At 46.4% G+C, this 17,148-nt stretch overlaps 1 protein-coding gene across 1 annotated transcript in view; it reads right to left on the reverse strand.

The window, feature by feature from the left end:
• Positions 1-17,148, reverse strand: part of HOOK1 (hook microtubule tethering protein 1) — a 921,358-nt gene that overhangs the window by 232,768 nt on the left and 671,442 nt on the right. Inside the window, exon 16 of the mRNA XM_069232567.1 lies at positions 3,170-3,263. Coding sequence (XP_069088668.1) covers positions 3,170-3,263 — 94 coding nt within the window. The remainder of the gene's footprint in view (positions 1-3,169; positions 3,264-17,148) is intronic.

Consider the following 17,148-nt stretch of genomic DNA (forward strand, 5'->3'; position numbering starts at 1 on the left):
GACCTCTGGACTGACCTCTGGACAGGAATGGAACATAGACCGACCCTTAGACTTGGACCAGTCCCAAAGTCTTGCGATGCTTCCTGATGTCTTGATGTCCCAAATGGCCTTCGGACTCTTCAACACACAATCACTGCAGGCCTTGGATTCGTGACCCATCTCCACACACTACAGGCAAACGTGATAGGAATCTATCACAGACAGTGGCTTGGGACAGTCCCTACAAGTGGTAAACCTGTCTTCATGGGAGAAAACATGTCCTTTACTCCCTGGATTTTTTAGGTAAACGGATCACAAAAGAAACAATAGGTAGCTCTGTATCTGGACTAGTTGTTTGGAAAGAACAGAACTAACGTCAGATGGTGGGAGTTGCACCCCTGAACATCAGTTCCTCAGCGGAATGGCATCAGTGCAGTGAGGTACTGCTCAACAGTTTCTGGATCCAGTCTGAGGAAGTATTCAAACAGTTATCTGAGGTTAGAAAACTCAATCAGAAATGCTCAATTCCCAAACTCAAATACATTGGTGAAGTTCTTGTATCCTGTAAAAATATTACATCACCAGAAACAGCTATGCCGATGGTATTCCTCAACAGGCTCATAGGTGCAGGTGGACACCAACCTCTTGAAATTAGTTACTGAACATAAGTGCCAGTTTTTCATAATAGGCTTTTTTAATACCTGAATAGATCATAATAGGCGTTTTTAATATCTGGATTAAACAGTCTCCTCTTCAAGCTATTGGTAAGCTTTCAACTCAAGTAGTTCATTACCATGCATGTGTGTGTCTATATCCTGCTTAGGGACTATGTCCTCATAAAGAGTGTCAGAGAGAGAACACATATGGCCCTACACCAGCATGCCCATATGATAGTGAAAAAATAAGATCTTAACTTAAGGTTCAAAATGTTGAGTTGCCGTTAGATTTCCTAGATAATACCCCTCATATGAACCCGATGGTAGGACTCACAAATGTATACAATAACTTCAAAACAACTAGTGTGGAAGATTTAGCTTTACTTAGGGACTCTGACCAGAGGAGAAAACAAGACCCTTTAAAAGAATGGATACCAACAGATCCCTTGTCTTGAAGCCACATTTTGGACTGCAACAATGCAAAGACATTAATACAAAGGAAGCAGTTACAAGCCATGGCCAATGGACTAAAAGCTGAGCGTAGGTACACTATAGTAATGGTAAACAAATCACGATTACACTACTTGTATATCTCAAGCGCACAACAGCACTAAAAAACTATCCTAAATTCTAACATTTAGTTACATCATTAAGTAAGCTTATAGTTAGCTAGAAGCTCTTTCAGAATAAAAGTAATATGGAGCGGGGATAGGAGCCATCCCTAACCCGAGGAGCGTAACACATAAGATAGTAGGAAGGGCAAGTGGGCATCATGGGAGTTAGAGGAGGTGGCTAATTTTTTTAACTGGGGTAAAGACTAGTCCTGCCAGAGGACCTGAAATCTGTTATTGCAAACATAAACACCATACAGGGTGATGAAAACCTTTAGACTAAAGGAGTGCAGCCCTTGTAAAATGATGAACCTTTCAAAAATGGGGTCAGGGAGTCAAACATCAACGCTTGAAAAGCATTCACTGGACCCTGCAAATCAGGTAAGCTTTTACACCATAGTAGGTGCCACATTCCTATGTAAAATCATGGAGAAAGTTGTAGCACTGCAGTTAAAACAGTATGTGGAAACAAATGGGCTCCTAAGTTAAATGCAAGGTTCAGGCTAAGTTGTGGGGCCGTAACTTTGCTAATTGATATAAGGCAACAACTTTAAGGGGTAGCAGATTTGATGGCAACAGCACTGCTGATGCTGCTCTAAGTGCCTACCTATTTAGATAATGCAGATCACAGCAGCTTGAAGAATAAAGTAAAAAGGATGACAGGGGTTTGGATCAAAGACTCTTTGGCGTAAATTATTCTTATATAGGAGGGCCTCCTAAGTGCAATCTGACTGGTTCCTGACCCAAGGAAAGCATTATGAGTGTCCTTCAGAGATCTGAACTGTCCATGGTGGTTTTGTAATATTTATGTGAAGAAAAGGCATTCTAAGCCAAGTGAGTGGGGTTTCTAACATATGCTGCAGACATTCAGCTGGTACTTTCATTCAATAACCTTATCAGACAAGATAACCAGAGATTTAAGGATCCATCTATGATATGTAGAAATGGGCAAAGGATAACTGACTATCAATAAACAATCGAAAAACCGAGCTAATTTTAATCAGGTCTTGATGGTAATGTCAAATGGGGAATTGACTACAAGTTGGATGAGTAACAACTGATCCTGCTCCTGCAAAAAGTCAAGAAATAGAGCCATATGAATTGATGAAACTTCTGGGCATGCAGATACTAATACAATTCATCTGGGTGCTATGGGGTGTGAAGGCAACAAAAGTCTGAACAGAAAAACAGTGCAAAAAATGGGGAGAACCTTAGATAGAATGAACTTAAACCACAAATAAGGTGAATGGTCAAGTTCTGAATAGGCTGGAGTTTACTGATTTGGAGAACAAAATAAGCCACAAAAGAATAATCCAAGAAAGAGAATTCATAAAGGAGATACAGAGCACTGGAACTCAAAATGAAAAATGAGCTACACAACACAAGTGCAATCCAACAAAGGAGAAATGAAAAAGGAGGTGAATGGGATCAACAAGTGGAAGTGTTTTCTACGTTTGGAATAAATAAAGCAGGAAAGTATAATGGCACTAATCTGAGGAATAAGGGAGAGAGGCTTATCTAGAGTATGAAATGAATATGTTGCAGCCATTGAGTCTTGGTAAAAAAAAGCAAGGCATATGATTTAAGAAGAATGTACATATTTCACAGGAAAATACTTTGACTAATACCCCCAATGTACCAGGAGGATTACCCACAAACCTCACAATCCTAACAGATAGTGGTATACATGGCCTGCTCATGTTGGCATGGTCTTGGGAAAGGTATGGTAGTATGCATAGCCCTTTGCATTGGTGACATAATTTAGATTTTTTTTAAATATATAAAGCGAGCCTCTCAACACAAGTAAATGCTTCTGAAGGTTATAATCTGTAAAATATAGAAGCTTTAAAACAAGTAAATACAAATTGGATCTAATTCAATAATGTAATTTACATTAGGAGTGAAATTGCTCATGGTGCTTACATTCATTCCATCTGATTTAGATCCCTGATCCTGCAAAGTTTTCTGAAGATCCTCAATCTGCTGCTGTAGCTCCTCGACACGCCCCATGTTTAACCTGTCAAGAAGTAAGGTATACTGTTTAATTGTTGGTAAAATTTGGTTTATTGCCCACTGCATCAATGCGTACTGTTTCTTACAATGTTTATATCAAAAAGAAAGCTACTTGAATGCACTTCTTTAGGCTATTACAATAGTTTCATGTTTAGTGAGACTCTACAACATGGTGTTACTCCTACTAGATGAACACTTTGTAACAGTCACATTTCCTTCTTGGATGGTGAAAGACAAAACACATCATATATTAATTGACCACTGAAGGATCTCTGGTGGAATGCCAGGAAATGCCACAGTGCCAAAAACGTATTAGCAAAACATTAAAAGACATGGTGTGCTGTCTTGCAAATTGAGAGATACTAATTAATATTGCAGGTTGTTTAACCCTACCAGTGCACACACCAATGCACTATCTGCAATGTCTCCAGTGAAATTGCACGTTCCTCTGTCACATAAGACAATCTGCAACATGACTGCTAAGCATCTCCTGCCAGTTTTGCTGCCTGCTATGGACCTTTGTCACCTTTCTTACCAGCTCTCCAGCAACTGGCACTCTGAAAGATATGGAGCAAGAACCAGTGCAACAACAGTGACAGAATTAGTGGGAAAGTGAAGCATTGGTGTGCAACAGAATGCCAGAATAGACTAATTGAAAGGCAGGGTAGGGAAGAAAGAAACAATTACATGGATAAGGAAAACAACACTCCAAAACTGGCTCAGAGCAACAGCAAACTACATTTATCACAGTGTCACATTTCTTAGTGAGGAAATTATGGCAGCCCAGGAAATCAAGAGGGAGCTGACGAGATTACCAAGCCATGCTAAGAACCTCTAGCCTTCAGACATGGCCCATAGCAAAATTTAATGGAGGAATTGTCGAAGAGGAAGCCTCCGGCATCTTTACATCTTTCACCGAGAACAAGGATAGAGCCCTTGCTAGAGAGGAAACCAAAATGAGATAGATAGCAGAATGTTTAAGAAGATGAGGGTAATGGTAGTTAGATTTGGCCAAACTATCAACATGGCCTGTTGTGGATACGTCATCCTCTTCCACAACATGATGGAAAATCTGATTTTGTAGGCACAAACATTTTAGCCTTCTCTACCTGTGAGAATTTGGCAGGCACAATGGTACCTAACAGAAAAGAAATCCTGAGAATTGAGGAGGGGTGAGCAATGTTGCAAATCCCAGAAGCCAAATACTAAAGTGAAAATTCATAATGAGTTGTGTGGCACAGACAATTCTGAACCAGTCTACATGGCATAGAAGAGAAAAGGCTAGGGAAGATAGAGCCCTGTCAATACCCACAAATATCCCAACCATTAACAGTTGCAGTGAATCTACATACCTGATTACAAAAGCAGCCTCACTATTCAACTCTCTAGCTAAGACAGCCAACTCACTTTCAACTCACTTGCTAGCACTCTATCTTTGTTAGATTGTGAAAGTGAGTTGGCTGTCTTGGCTAGGGGGTTGAATTGTGAGACTGTTTTTGTATTCAAGTTTGAGGATTCACTACAACTGTTAATGGTTGGGACATTTGTGGGTACTGACAGGGATATAGCTTTCCTAGCCTTTTCTCTTCTATGTTTGATTTGTGATTTATATGCTCCTATGACACCACAGTTTAGGTGACTAAAATGTGCTGAATAGAAGTGACTTGGGGGGAGAGGCAGGGGAGGCAGGTATTCACCTATGCAGCTCAACTGACTCATTGGCACATCGGGCGCTTCAATGCCTTGGACCAGCTCTGGGGTTCCCTCCTGGGACATGCTGCTCTCCTGACGGGACTCTGGACTTTGTGGTGATGCATGCGCTTCCTCTGCTTACAGGGCCTCTATCTGAAGGTGAGCACCCAAGGGGGGGTGGAGGGACAGAGGCTGAGGACTGCCAGCATCTCATGGACCACTAAAATCATCCTTAGAAGTCCCAGAACAAGAAACTTTCTCATTGTCTGACTGAGGCAAATCTGACCCTCTCAGCAGACAACTTCTTTTGGTCATGGCTTGGTGTCCCCATTTGCCCCAACTCTGAAGGGGTCTCATATTGTCTGTAGCTTACTGGGTGAACTCTTATTGAACTAATGCTTGGTATAGTCATCGTCTCCTAATATCCTTGAGGTCCTGCTCCCTACACTTTTCTATAGTTTATGGAGCTCAGCCTGCTTCAGCCTGCTTCTCACTCTACCGCAACACACTGAAAGAAGTGAGTTACTCCCCTACATTGGTTTTGACAGTCTGCATATTGTCCTCTGCACTTGGAATTACTGTTTCTTTTGGCCCTATGGTTTAAGCTGTGTTGTTTAGAATGATTTGTAGGATGGTCATCATTCCTTGCACAGGCTGTGCTTTGATCCTCAGCCAAGTGCCTTTCTATGTGGCCACTTGGCCACTTGGAAGCATCACTACTTTACTACCCATCCTATGCAGGAACCCCATCCACTGCATTTTTCCATTATGAAATAAACATTTAGGGGATGGAAACCCCGTATAAGCAATACAAGAACTTTCTTAACTTAAAAGACGAGGGGTAACAATAGCCCTAATCTAGGAACTCGACATAACACTGAAGGAAGGGGGTCTCATCTCCAGAGAAAATGAAGAAGCCAATTCTTCACAGTCGTCTCCTCGGCCTCCACTAGAAGGGGGCGCTCATTTGGCTCAAAGTGGGAACCTCATTTGTAACCTGCTCACAACCTTGAAAAGGAGAGCAGGTACCTCCTCCTCCGGGGTCTCCTTGATGGCAACCCCCAGGTCCGACTTAGGCAGCAAATATCAATTACTTTTTCTCCAACGCCTATCCAGGCTGCTTGCACCCTGGGCTCACATCCCATGGATACTCTGAGGCGATTTTAATTGTGTCCTCCAAACAGACTTAGACAGGTCCCATCCCTTTCAACCACAACCATCTGCTCCTTTGCTTACACTAGAGAAAGACCCTCTCACTGATACCCATGTGTCGCTGCCAACCGGACACCCTCCTCACCTCTCTTCGCAGACGCCACAAAAGACATTATCTGTGCTTACTTTGCGGAAAATGAAGGTTCATCCGCCTACCCACTAGTGCAGTTAGAAGCTTTGAAAGTAATGACTGAAGACAGAAAAGGACCCCCAGACCAAACCTCCTATCACCCCATATCCTTTCTCTATACAAACTGTAAAAACATGTTATTTACCTTCAGTATCACCTTATCTGGTAGAGTCTCTATCTAGCTGAAGATTCGTTACCTTAGAATCATTCCCAGGCATCATACTGGATCTGGACATTTTTCGTGTTGAGTACCTCTATAAGCCCATAGGTAGCAGCGTTTGGCTCTGAGTGGTGTCGTCTACGTCAGAAGTGACATGTGTGGTGTCTTTATAGGCTTCAACCCTGGCGTTCTGACATCAGTTTCTTTTCATGACTTTCCACACCAGGAGTGCGGAGCCACAAAGAACACTGACCACTGCTGTGGAAACCTAGGGCACTAATAGGTGAACAAAATTGCCCCTAGAAATTTGTTTGCAGAGCTCAGAGGATGAGTGGGTCGGTAAAGAATCTGAGGCTAGACAGAGGGGGTGATTCTGACCGCGGCGGACGGCGGTCGCCGCCCGCCAAGCGGTTCCCGCCGAAAGACCGCTCCGCGGTCAAAAGACCGCGGCGGTCATTCTGGCTTTCCCACTGGGCCGGCGGGCGACCGCCGAAAGTCCGCCCGCCAGCCCAGCGGGAAACACCCTTCCCACGAGGACGCCGGCTCAGAATGGAGCCGGCAGAGTGGGAAGGTGCGACGGGTGCAGTTGCACCCGTCGCGAATTTCAGTGTCTGCAAAGCAGACACTGAAATTCTTCATGGGGCCCTCTTACGGGGGCCCCTGCAGTGCCCATGCCATTGGCATGGGCACTGCAGGGGCCCCCAGGGGCCCCGCGGCACCCCCTACCGCCATCCTGTTCCTGGCGGGAGAACCGCCAGGAACCGGATGGCGGTAGGGGGTGTCAGAATCCCCATGGCGGCGGAGCGCGCTCCGCCGCCATGGAGGATTCTCAAGGGCAGCGGGAAGTCGGCGGTACACCGCCGACTTTCCGTTTCTGGCCGCGGCTGAACCGCCGCGGTCAGAATGCCCAGCGGTGCACCGCCAGCCTGTTGGCGGTGCTACCGCCGACCTCCGCCATGGCGGTAATTACCGCCAGGGTCAGAATGACCCCCAGAGTCTCTATCAGATAAGGCATTACCAAAAGTAAATAACTTGTTCATCCGATAGAGACTTCTAGCAGCAGATTCCTTACCTTGGAATAGATACACAAGCAATACCTCCTAGGAGGTGGGTTTCCAAAACAAATTCATACTAGAAAGTCCTGCAGGACCAAACTGGCAAAGTGCCCATACCGACAGACCTGAATGTCCAGGCATAGTACTTGGTGAACGTGTGCAGAGAAGCCCACATTGCTGCCTGGCAGATATCCAGGACAGGAGCTTTGCATGCTAACGCAGTGGTCATAGTCTTAGCTCTGGTGGAATGTGCACGCAAATCCTCAAGGGGTTACTTCTTGGTCAGTACGTTGCAGATTTTAATGCAGAGCACGATCCATCAGGAGATAGTCTGTTTCTGCACAGCCTGTCCCTTCTTGGCTCCGACATACTGCACAAAGAGTTGGTCGTCTACCCAAAAATCATTTGTGAGGTCAAAGTAGAACAACAGTGCTCTTTTTGGGTCCAGTCAATGGAGTAGCTCCTCTTCCCTAGACGGATGCGGCAGAGCATAAAATGTAGGCAGTGTGATGGAATGGCCTACATGAAAGGGAGTGACAACTTTCGGCAGAAAGGAAGTTCCAATGCCGAAGAACTAGCTAGTCTGGGATAATGGTTCGGTATGGAGGCATAAATGACAAGACCTGGAGCTCACTGACCCTCCGGGCAGAAGTTATCACCACTAGGTAGGCCGTTTTAAAGCTGAGGAGCCTGACAGGACAGTTATGTAGCAGCTCAAAGGGAGCGCACATAAGAAATGTAAGCATGAAATTTAGGTTCACTGAGCCATGAAACACAATGAAGGTGTACACATATGTTAGAGATCTTTCAAAAACTTGTTTACAACAGGGGATTTGAAGAGTGATGGCTTATCTGGCAACCGTAGGAAGGGGGAGATGGCAATAAAAATAGCCCTTGAAGCAGAGCCCTGCTGGGCAAGAGAAAGAATAAACAGACAGATCTGAGAAAGGGGCACAGAAACAGGGCCAACTTCCTGTTCTGCAAACCATGACACAAGCTTGCCCCAGCGGCAAGCATATACCATCTTGGTGGAGGGATGCCTGGCTGCTGAGATAATATTGCAGGCTTTGGGTGGAATCTGGAAAGCTGTCAACTGTCACAACACAATTCCAATGCATGAAGGAAGAGCACTGACAGGTTCGGGTGAAGAACCCTCCCCTGCTGCTGCAACAGAAGACCCCCTGAAGAGGCAACCTAATCGGAGGACTGATGGCCATGATCAATAGCTTGGGATAACAAAATTCCTGAGCCCAGTCAGGAGCCACATGGATGACATAGGACCTGTTATTCCTGATCTTCTTGGGAACTTTGGGCAGGAGCGGTATTAGTGGTAGGTGTACAGGAGGCCTGACGTCCATGAGAGAGGAAAATCATCTCAGAGTAAGAACTGCCTTGGAAACTCCAGCATGCAGAACTGCTGATATTATGCATTCTCGGTGGTGGCAAAGAGATTTAACCCAGGCTCTCTCCACTGCTGAAAGAGACCTTGCACCATCTCTGGTTGGAGACACCTTTTGTGCGCTTCGGCTGAGTTCTTTCGTCCAAACGTTCAGTGATTCTGCCAGGCGTTCAACCACTAGGTATATGCCCTGATGTTCCAGTCATGTCCAGAGGCACAGGGTCCATAACCCCACCATCTCCTGTTTTTACACTAGCTTTCCCTTGATGAATGGTAGAAAGGCTTTCAATGTCCGCCACTGTCAAGATGTTAGTTTTGAATGCCACAGACGGCAGGCTAAGATTCAGGACCTTGACCCCCCTCCTCACCACTATAGCAAAAGAAGTTCCCTCCACTGTACCCACAGCCTGGAGGAGACACCATGCCAGTATCTGGGGAGGTGTAAAGTCAGCTGGCATCCGCCAATTCCTCACACCAGTCCATGTTGGAGTCTATGGGCTGGTATTCCTCAGGATCCAGTGGCTCCTCCCAATCTTCCTGAAGCCCTAGTCTGAAGGAACAGGTCTCAGGCTCTGGAGGACAAGATTCTAGTCGGTGCTGGAGACGGCATTGGGCAATGCCCCTCTGGCTCCATGCCGGCATTGAGATGAGAATGGGAATGGCTCCAACTGAGGGCACCAGGAGCATTGACCTTGGGACTAGCATCAGGAAAGGTTGAGGTGGTATGACTGGCACCTGTTTGGATCCACCTGTGGCACTAAGGGGCCCTACTGACGCTGGGGGTGGGAGGGCTGTAGGGGGATCCCGCTGGCAGGGAACCTATAGAGGCACCGCCAGAACCCACAGTGCCTGAAGGCGCACCGGCCTGTGCAGACCACCAAAATATGAAGTGCATGGTTGCTAAGGCTTCCAGAAACTCTGCAATACCAGCTTGTGTGGGAAAATGATGTCTTGAAAGTTAGGAGCCTCAAGGGGCTGCAGTAAAGTAGCTTGAAGGGAGTGCACATCAGAAATCTGAGGACCAAATGAAGGTCCCAGTGTGGCATGGCGAAGGGAGAGGGAGAAAACACATTTTGTAACCCTTTTAAAAACACATAACCAAACACTTAAACACTGAAGGCAGATCCTGCAACCACAAAAGAAACACAAAAGAGTTGAAAGGTACCCTTAACCTGTGCCCAGGGCAAAGATTTGCTTGGCTAGGGCCAGAACAAATAACAAAACACCTTATTACTTCGATTGGAGGGCATCTATCTGCTGAGTACTGCACCAAGCCACAAATGTGTTCCAATAACAGGCATATACAGCTTTTGTGGCGGGCCGTCTAGCTGCCAAGATTACATTAACCACTTCTGGAGGAAGGTCAAAGATGGTGAGCTGTCATCGCACAATCTCAGAAGTTCTGGATACCATAGTCTCCGTGCCCAAACTGAAGCCACCAGGTTGACTTGGGCACAGTCAGTCCTGATCTTTTTGAGAGTTGGGGTACGAGTCGTATTAGTAGAAAAGTAAAAAGAAGTCCCAAGTTCCCCTTGAGGTGGACACTGCATGTTCTCATCGTAGGCAAAGAAATCAAGCCAAGATTCTTCAGATTTGCAGAAGAGACATTGCGTCACCTCCGGTGTAACTGTCACTCATGATGCGCTAGGTATTGATGGCTAAGTTCATCAGCCCTGGCATTTAAAGAGCCTGCCAGGTGATTCATCATCAGGAAAATTCCTTAGCGGTCCAGTCATTTCCAGAACTGCAGTGTCTATGACCCCATCCTGCATGTTGCAGTACACCATGCAGTGATGCTGTCCGTGAGCACCTGAACCAGTCTCCCCTTGATGGATGGGAAGGGAGAGACATTTGCTGCTGATCCAATAACCATCATCTCAGATCTTTTGCAGTCTCCTCCGAAAACAGAACATGGTCGGAGAGGTCCCCTCAAAGTTGGGCCCACTGAGACTTTAGATCCCACTGCAGAGACCAAATATGCTGCATGGCGTGCACAAATATGCTACGTGATGCGCTAGGCATTGATGACTAACTTCATCGTCCCTGGCATTTATAAAGCCTGCCAGGTGATTCGCCACATGGAAAATTTGTTGGTGGTTCAACCATTTAAGGAACTGCAGGGTCTATGACCTCATCCTGTATGTTGCAGTACCACATGTGGTGATGTTGTCGTGAGCACTTGAACCAGTCCCCCTTGATGGATGCAAAGAAGGCTCTCAAAGCCACCAAGCTCCAGAAGCACCAGATACCAGCAGCCTCTCATCTCTGCCACTCCCAAATGACCATCACAAACTAGAAGCAACGCATCTGGCATAAATGTGAGCTCATGGTGGGGAAGGGAGAGACAACTGCTGCTGATTCAATAACCATCATGGCAGATCTTTTGCAGTCTCCTCCGAAAACGGAACATGGTTGGAGAGGTCCCCTCAAAGGTAGGCCCACTGAGACTTCTTCCCACTGCAGTGTCCAAATATGCTATGTGGTGTGCTCAACCAAGAGAATGCAGGAGGCCATCTGTCCTAGCAGCTTCAGAGTTGACCTCACTGAAATCCATGAAAGAGACTGAAAGATCAGGATCATAGCCTGAATGCCCTGAACTCTCTTTCCAGAGGGAAAGGCACAAAACGGAACAGTGTCCAGAATGGGATGTGGAAAGTGAACCTCAAACATGACAGGAGATTCGCTGTAGTCTGGAGGTGGTTGAGGACTGCCTGGGACGAGTTCACCTTCAACAGCCAATGACCGAAGTAGAGGAAGACTGGCACCCCTGATCTCTGAAGGTGTGCTGCTACCACTACCAGCACTTTTGAGAACATCTGAGGGGAGCTGTTGAGACCAAAGCAGAGCACAGTGAACTGAAAATGGTTGTGTACATCATGAATCGCAGGTAGCACTGATGGGCCTGCAGGACAGGTATATGGAAGTAGTCTTTATGCAGGTCCAAAGCCACCAGTCTTCAGGATCAAGGGGCGATAAGGCCTGGGCCAAGGAGGGCATTTTGAATTTCATCTTCTGGAGGAAAGCGTCGAGAGGGCGTGAATCTAAAATATGAAAAAGGCCTCTGTCCTTTTTGGGCATCAGAAAGTAGCAGGAATAACACATACATCGTACTACTTGAAGATGCACTCTGTCAACTGACCCCTTGGCCACAAGGACTGTTTTCCTGCTGCAAAAGTGAGAGATGGCCCTCTGTCAATCATTGGGCGACGGTGGAATGTTGTGGCAGCAAGAGAATGAAAAGCAGGGTATATCCTTGCTGAACAATTTTCAGGACCTACCTGTACAATGTTGTGGTCTGCCAATCCAGCAGGAATCATCGGATACTGACTCCCATTGGGTGGCTGTGCTCCACTAAGGACATGCAAAATGGCAGGTGGGGATGTAGCAGGGGAGTGAGGGGGTGGTGGACTCAGAGGTCCAGTGGCCTTTATTACTAGGGTGGTGGGCACCACAGCCTCGATGGCAAAACGTTGGGTGCCTTGGGAGGGTTGGATTGGCTGACTGTATGGGCTACCTCTTCCAAAAATGTGAAAGGAGCAGTTGGGCTGATGTGGCTGGCGACGTGGGGAAGATTAGGTCAGGAATTGTGCTGTGACCCTGTTCTTCTCGAACCACTCAAGAGTAGAGAATGCCTGTTCTGAAACTGGTGGGTCCATGAGGGACGACTAAATTATCAAGCAAAAAACCTGTGAACTGCAGCAAAATGTGATGGGAAATTCAGACAATGGTATCAATGTCACCCAATGGAATTGGTAGTGTCCCAACCAAAATGAATTGCAAAGTTGATAGCGTCACAACTTTCCGGTAATGTCTGGATGAGAACTGTTCGGAGATCTTCAGGAACTCCTGGGATCACTTGAGCTACCGAATCCAAGAGGGCATAGGAATAGTGTCCCAACAGGCAGTTGGTATTTACTGATCAAAGTGCCAGGCTGTTAAATAAAACTTCTCTTTTCCCGAACCTCTCCACTGTTTTGACTCCCTATTAGTTGGGAATATGCTGGGGGAAGTCTTGCGTGTAGGCACCTGTACCACCATAATTTAAGGGGAAGGGTTCTGAGATAAAAATGGCGGGTGATCTGGAGCTGGGCAGTGGTGTAGTGCAAGCTGGCTGTTTACCGGGGGCCCAAGAAAGTGTTGGGCCATGCCCCTAACAAAGTATCCGTAAGGGCCTTGTTAAAAGGTAGGAGGGGCTCACTGGACGTTTGCCCTGGATGGAGGACCTTTGTAAGAACCTTAGTCTTGATCTCCAAAGTGAAGAGCTGAAAGTCTAGGGCTTCTGCGTTCAGAGCATAACAACCAAGGCATCGGGAGCATTATCCTCAGGGGCTGACCAAGAGGGTAAATGGAGTCCTGCTTCAGGGGAAGTATTAAGGCCACTAGCCTCTTGCAGGTTGCCATACCAACAATCCTTGTAAAATGGTTGACCAATCTCGTCACCTTCATCATAGTCTTTGTCTGAACATTAAATGCAAGGTGTTCATTTGTCATTATGGAGGCAGATCACGCAGAGGAATGAGGTCTAAAAAGCGGTGAAGTATGACCTTGGGTAAGGTCAGACTGGCATCCACACAGCATCAGAAAGGAAAACTGGAGTTGTGGAAACTGGCTAATGAATCCATTTTATTATTTATTTACAGGCCTGACTTCATCCTGTGATACTCAATGCTGACAGGCCTGAAAAACATATGTAAAAGGTTGGATGACCTTTACTAAATTAACCCTGACAGACCGCTTGTAATGCAAGGATTGCATCAAAGAGACACCTCACGCAACATACATTGCTTCATTCACCCAGCGACAGACATCTGAATGTCCACATAGGTCTGAGGAAAGGTTATGAAGAAACTGTTTTGGTGTCGCTTGGAAAGTCCCAGTCGTCTGGGAATTGTGCGGGTCATGCTTGTGATCATCTTGTATCATGCTGCCATCATGAAATGTTGTTCCACTGTGATTGGATAGATGCCTAATATATGTGTAACACCATCCATCACCTGTTCAACATCATACGATGTACTTGATGAAGAAATTACCTCTCTGTTGTTCTGATTGGATGATTTATTTTCACATTTTTGTGGTCTTCATGCATAAAAGATTGTATTGGAGTTCCGCAATTCGGACTGCTTGAACTTGGCCTCTTGAAGCCATCAGTTCCCACGCACATATTAAATTGTCTTTCTTTATACTCTAAGGGCTGGCTGGTCTCTGGTTTTGTTCCTGCTCTAAAGGAGGCTTCAACAGAGTCGCATCTTCTAGTGTCAGTGGAGTCGGCATCAGTATTGAAGTGCCTGAAACTGGTGTAGTGCTGGAGACAGTCAGGACAGGACCCGGAGATGACGTTGAGGGCTCGCAGGGTCCAGGTGGCGCCCAGGGTGAACCTGTCAGAGGCCTGCAGATGTGCGAGAGGGAGTTGGCAAGGATCTATAAAGTCAGAGCATGGCCTTAAGGAAATCTTTGAACTGTTTAGGAGTGGTAGATGGCCTCGGAAACTCAGGATGTGGGGCGAGATTCAGAAGTAAGGCGCTGCACTGAGCCTTCTCAGGGAAGAGGGAGTGGCACAAGAGGCCATCTTAGGTTTCCTGTGTCTTTTTCTTTTGGTTTACCCAGCAACTTTGATTGAGAGGAAGACCGACTTCTAGATTGTCTCATGCGACTTTTGGATCTCGAACTGGACTGGGAACAAACTTTCACTTTGGACGGTCTAGTCGCAGAGTCTTTTGGTGTTTGGCAATATAGACTTTGACATCAAGGTCTCGTAAGGCTTTCAAGTTAATCGACAAGCAGTCACTGCAGGCCTTAGAGTTGTGGCCCAAACCCAGGCACCACAGGCAAATCTGATGAAGACCTGAGGAAGACATTTGTTTTAGACAGCACTTAAAGGGCTTACAACCTGCGATTTTTGCAAGAGATATGGCCCTTGCGCGAAGGAAAAAATCTTTTGATCGAGGTAATTCTCAAAAGGAGATGAGAGGGAGCTCCATATCTGTGTCTGGTGGCATGGAAAGAAAGAAACTGACAGCATGTGCTGGTGGCACTCATATAGGCTCTACGTGACATTTCGGGAGCAGAACGGAATCAGAGTGGAGTTGCACGGTGCCACCTACTGGCTCACTTCTGAAAAGTTTTTGGATCCAGTCTGAGGCCTGGGGAATATTACAAAGTTGAGGAATCTGTTACTAGAAATTTGTACCAGTAGGCAGTCTTACTAGAGTGATTATGGCCCTGAGAGAGCTGGTGGGCTTTTAGGAGGGTCTGCTCCTGTCAGTCAGGGGTCAGGTTGCTTTTTAATAAATGGCCATGCGCAACTTATGACATTTCTCTTGCTTGCCGAACAGTTTGGGTTATACAACAACCAATTTTTGACATACGGCTCAATACAACAACTCCTCCGAGCCAGGTGGGCAATTACTGATAAGTAACCGGAGACCCACACATTGGTATAGTCCATATAAACTATGGGAAATTGGCAGAGATTCGTCATTTGGCTCTATAAGGTGATCCTGGCCCACATCCAACTCCCACTACAATCACACCAAGAAACTTAGGAACTCGAATTCCTTAGAGTGTTGCATGACAAAGAATGGGCCAAGGCCCTGGATCACCAAAGCAAGCTAATAAGCATTGCTTGTTCCAAACTAATTCATTTCCTCATCCTCCATAGAGCTTACCTTCCCCATCATAAATTAACTGTGCGTTCCCCATGGCCAAAGCGGTCTGCACCAACTGTGGGACTATATCTGCAAACTTTTGTCACATGCTGCGGGAATGCCGAAATTGTCACCCTTCTGGTCGGGAGTCCTTCTACGGGAAGCTGAGTTAACGGGACTCCTGAAACTAATGTCATTGGAGTCTTGTTGTTTGGAATGGCTGAAAAAAACTAAAACTGACTTGCACTTTCTAGATTTGGTACTTTTGCCTGCTAAACAAGACATCACCAGCAAATGGAGGTCAGTCCTGCCCCCATTTCATACAAATGGGGGAAGGATCTCCTATACTAGATGGGGGCTGAGGGAGCGGTCTTTCACAGAGAGGGAGCATGTGGCCTTCACAAACGCCCCATTAATGGTGAGTGGACACACTATGGATGGCTCTCATGGCACTCCCAGTGACTAGATCTTAATGATTGCAATTACCTTTTTCATGTCCTGTTCTAATAGATCTGAAAGGCCCCACTTTCCCCCTAGGCCCATATCCTACCTCAACACTAGTAAAGCCCTCTACTGGTGGCCCCCATGACCAAGCACCACAAAATAATGTATGTATCAAATTAATCACCACTATTATCCTCTGAACATCATCCCAGCCTACTAGGTTCTCATCAGTTAGAAACTTGCCTCATACTCCGTTTGGGCCCTTGCCTGTACTGTAATTGTATTCTTGGCAAAGCAAACCTAAGCTCACCTCACTGGTTAGCTTTTATATGATCCTTCTCACATCTATGTTAAATACTCAAACTTGCTTGACAGTACCATAACACATGTAGTACAACTGGTTGCTATAATGGATTAAAGGCCCATGTTAACCCAATTATTGTGATATCTCTCAGTAAACTGTTGGAGTACACAAAACTTTATCAAAATTACTTGGAAAAAAGTAGGAATGCCAAACAATGTACAATAACTTGGAAACAGCATTCAGTTGAAAACAATGAAAATTCTCTAAAACTCAGTGACCAGACTCATCTTCAGTTCCAGTTCTAAAGACATAATTACAATATTTATACGTCCCTCTATTTATACTAGCCCTCGTATGCTTATAGTGCCCCCTAGGTGCAGAAGTGTTTATAAAAGACATAGGGGGTCATTCCAATGTTGGCGGGTGGCGGAGGCCGCCCGCCAGAATTCCCCCCTCCGAAATACCGCGCCGCGGTCAAAAGACCGCGGCGGGTATTACAAGTTTTCCCCTGGGCTGGCGGGCGGTTGCTGAAAAACAGCCCGCCAGCCCAGGGGAAAACGACCTTCCCACGAGGATGCCGGCTCGTAATCGAGCCGGCGGAGTGGGAAGGTGCGACGGGTGCAGTGGCACCCGTCGCGTATTTCAGTGTCTGCAACGCAGACACTGAAATACTTTGCGGGGCCCTCTTACGGGGGCCCCTGCCGTGCCCATGCCATTGGCATGGGCACGGCAGGGGCCCCGCGACCCCCCCTACCGCCATCCTGTTCATGGCGGCTTTCCCGCCATGAACAGGATGGCGGTAGGGGGGGTCGGAATCCTCATGGCTGCGGAGCACGCTCCGCAGCC

Source organism: Pleurodeles waltl, chromosome 4_2 (assembly GCF_031143425.1).
Source record: "Pleurodeles waltl isolate 20211129_DDA chromosome 4_2, aPleWal1.hap1.20221129, whole genome shotgun sequence".
In the NCBI taxonomy this organism is placed as follows: domain Eukaryota; kingdom Metazoa; phylum Chordata; class Amphibia; order Caudata; family Salamandridae; genus Pleurodeles; species Pleurodeles waltl.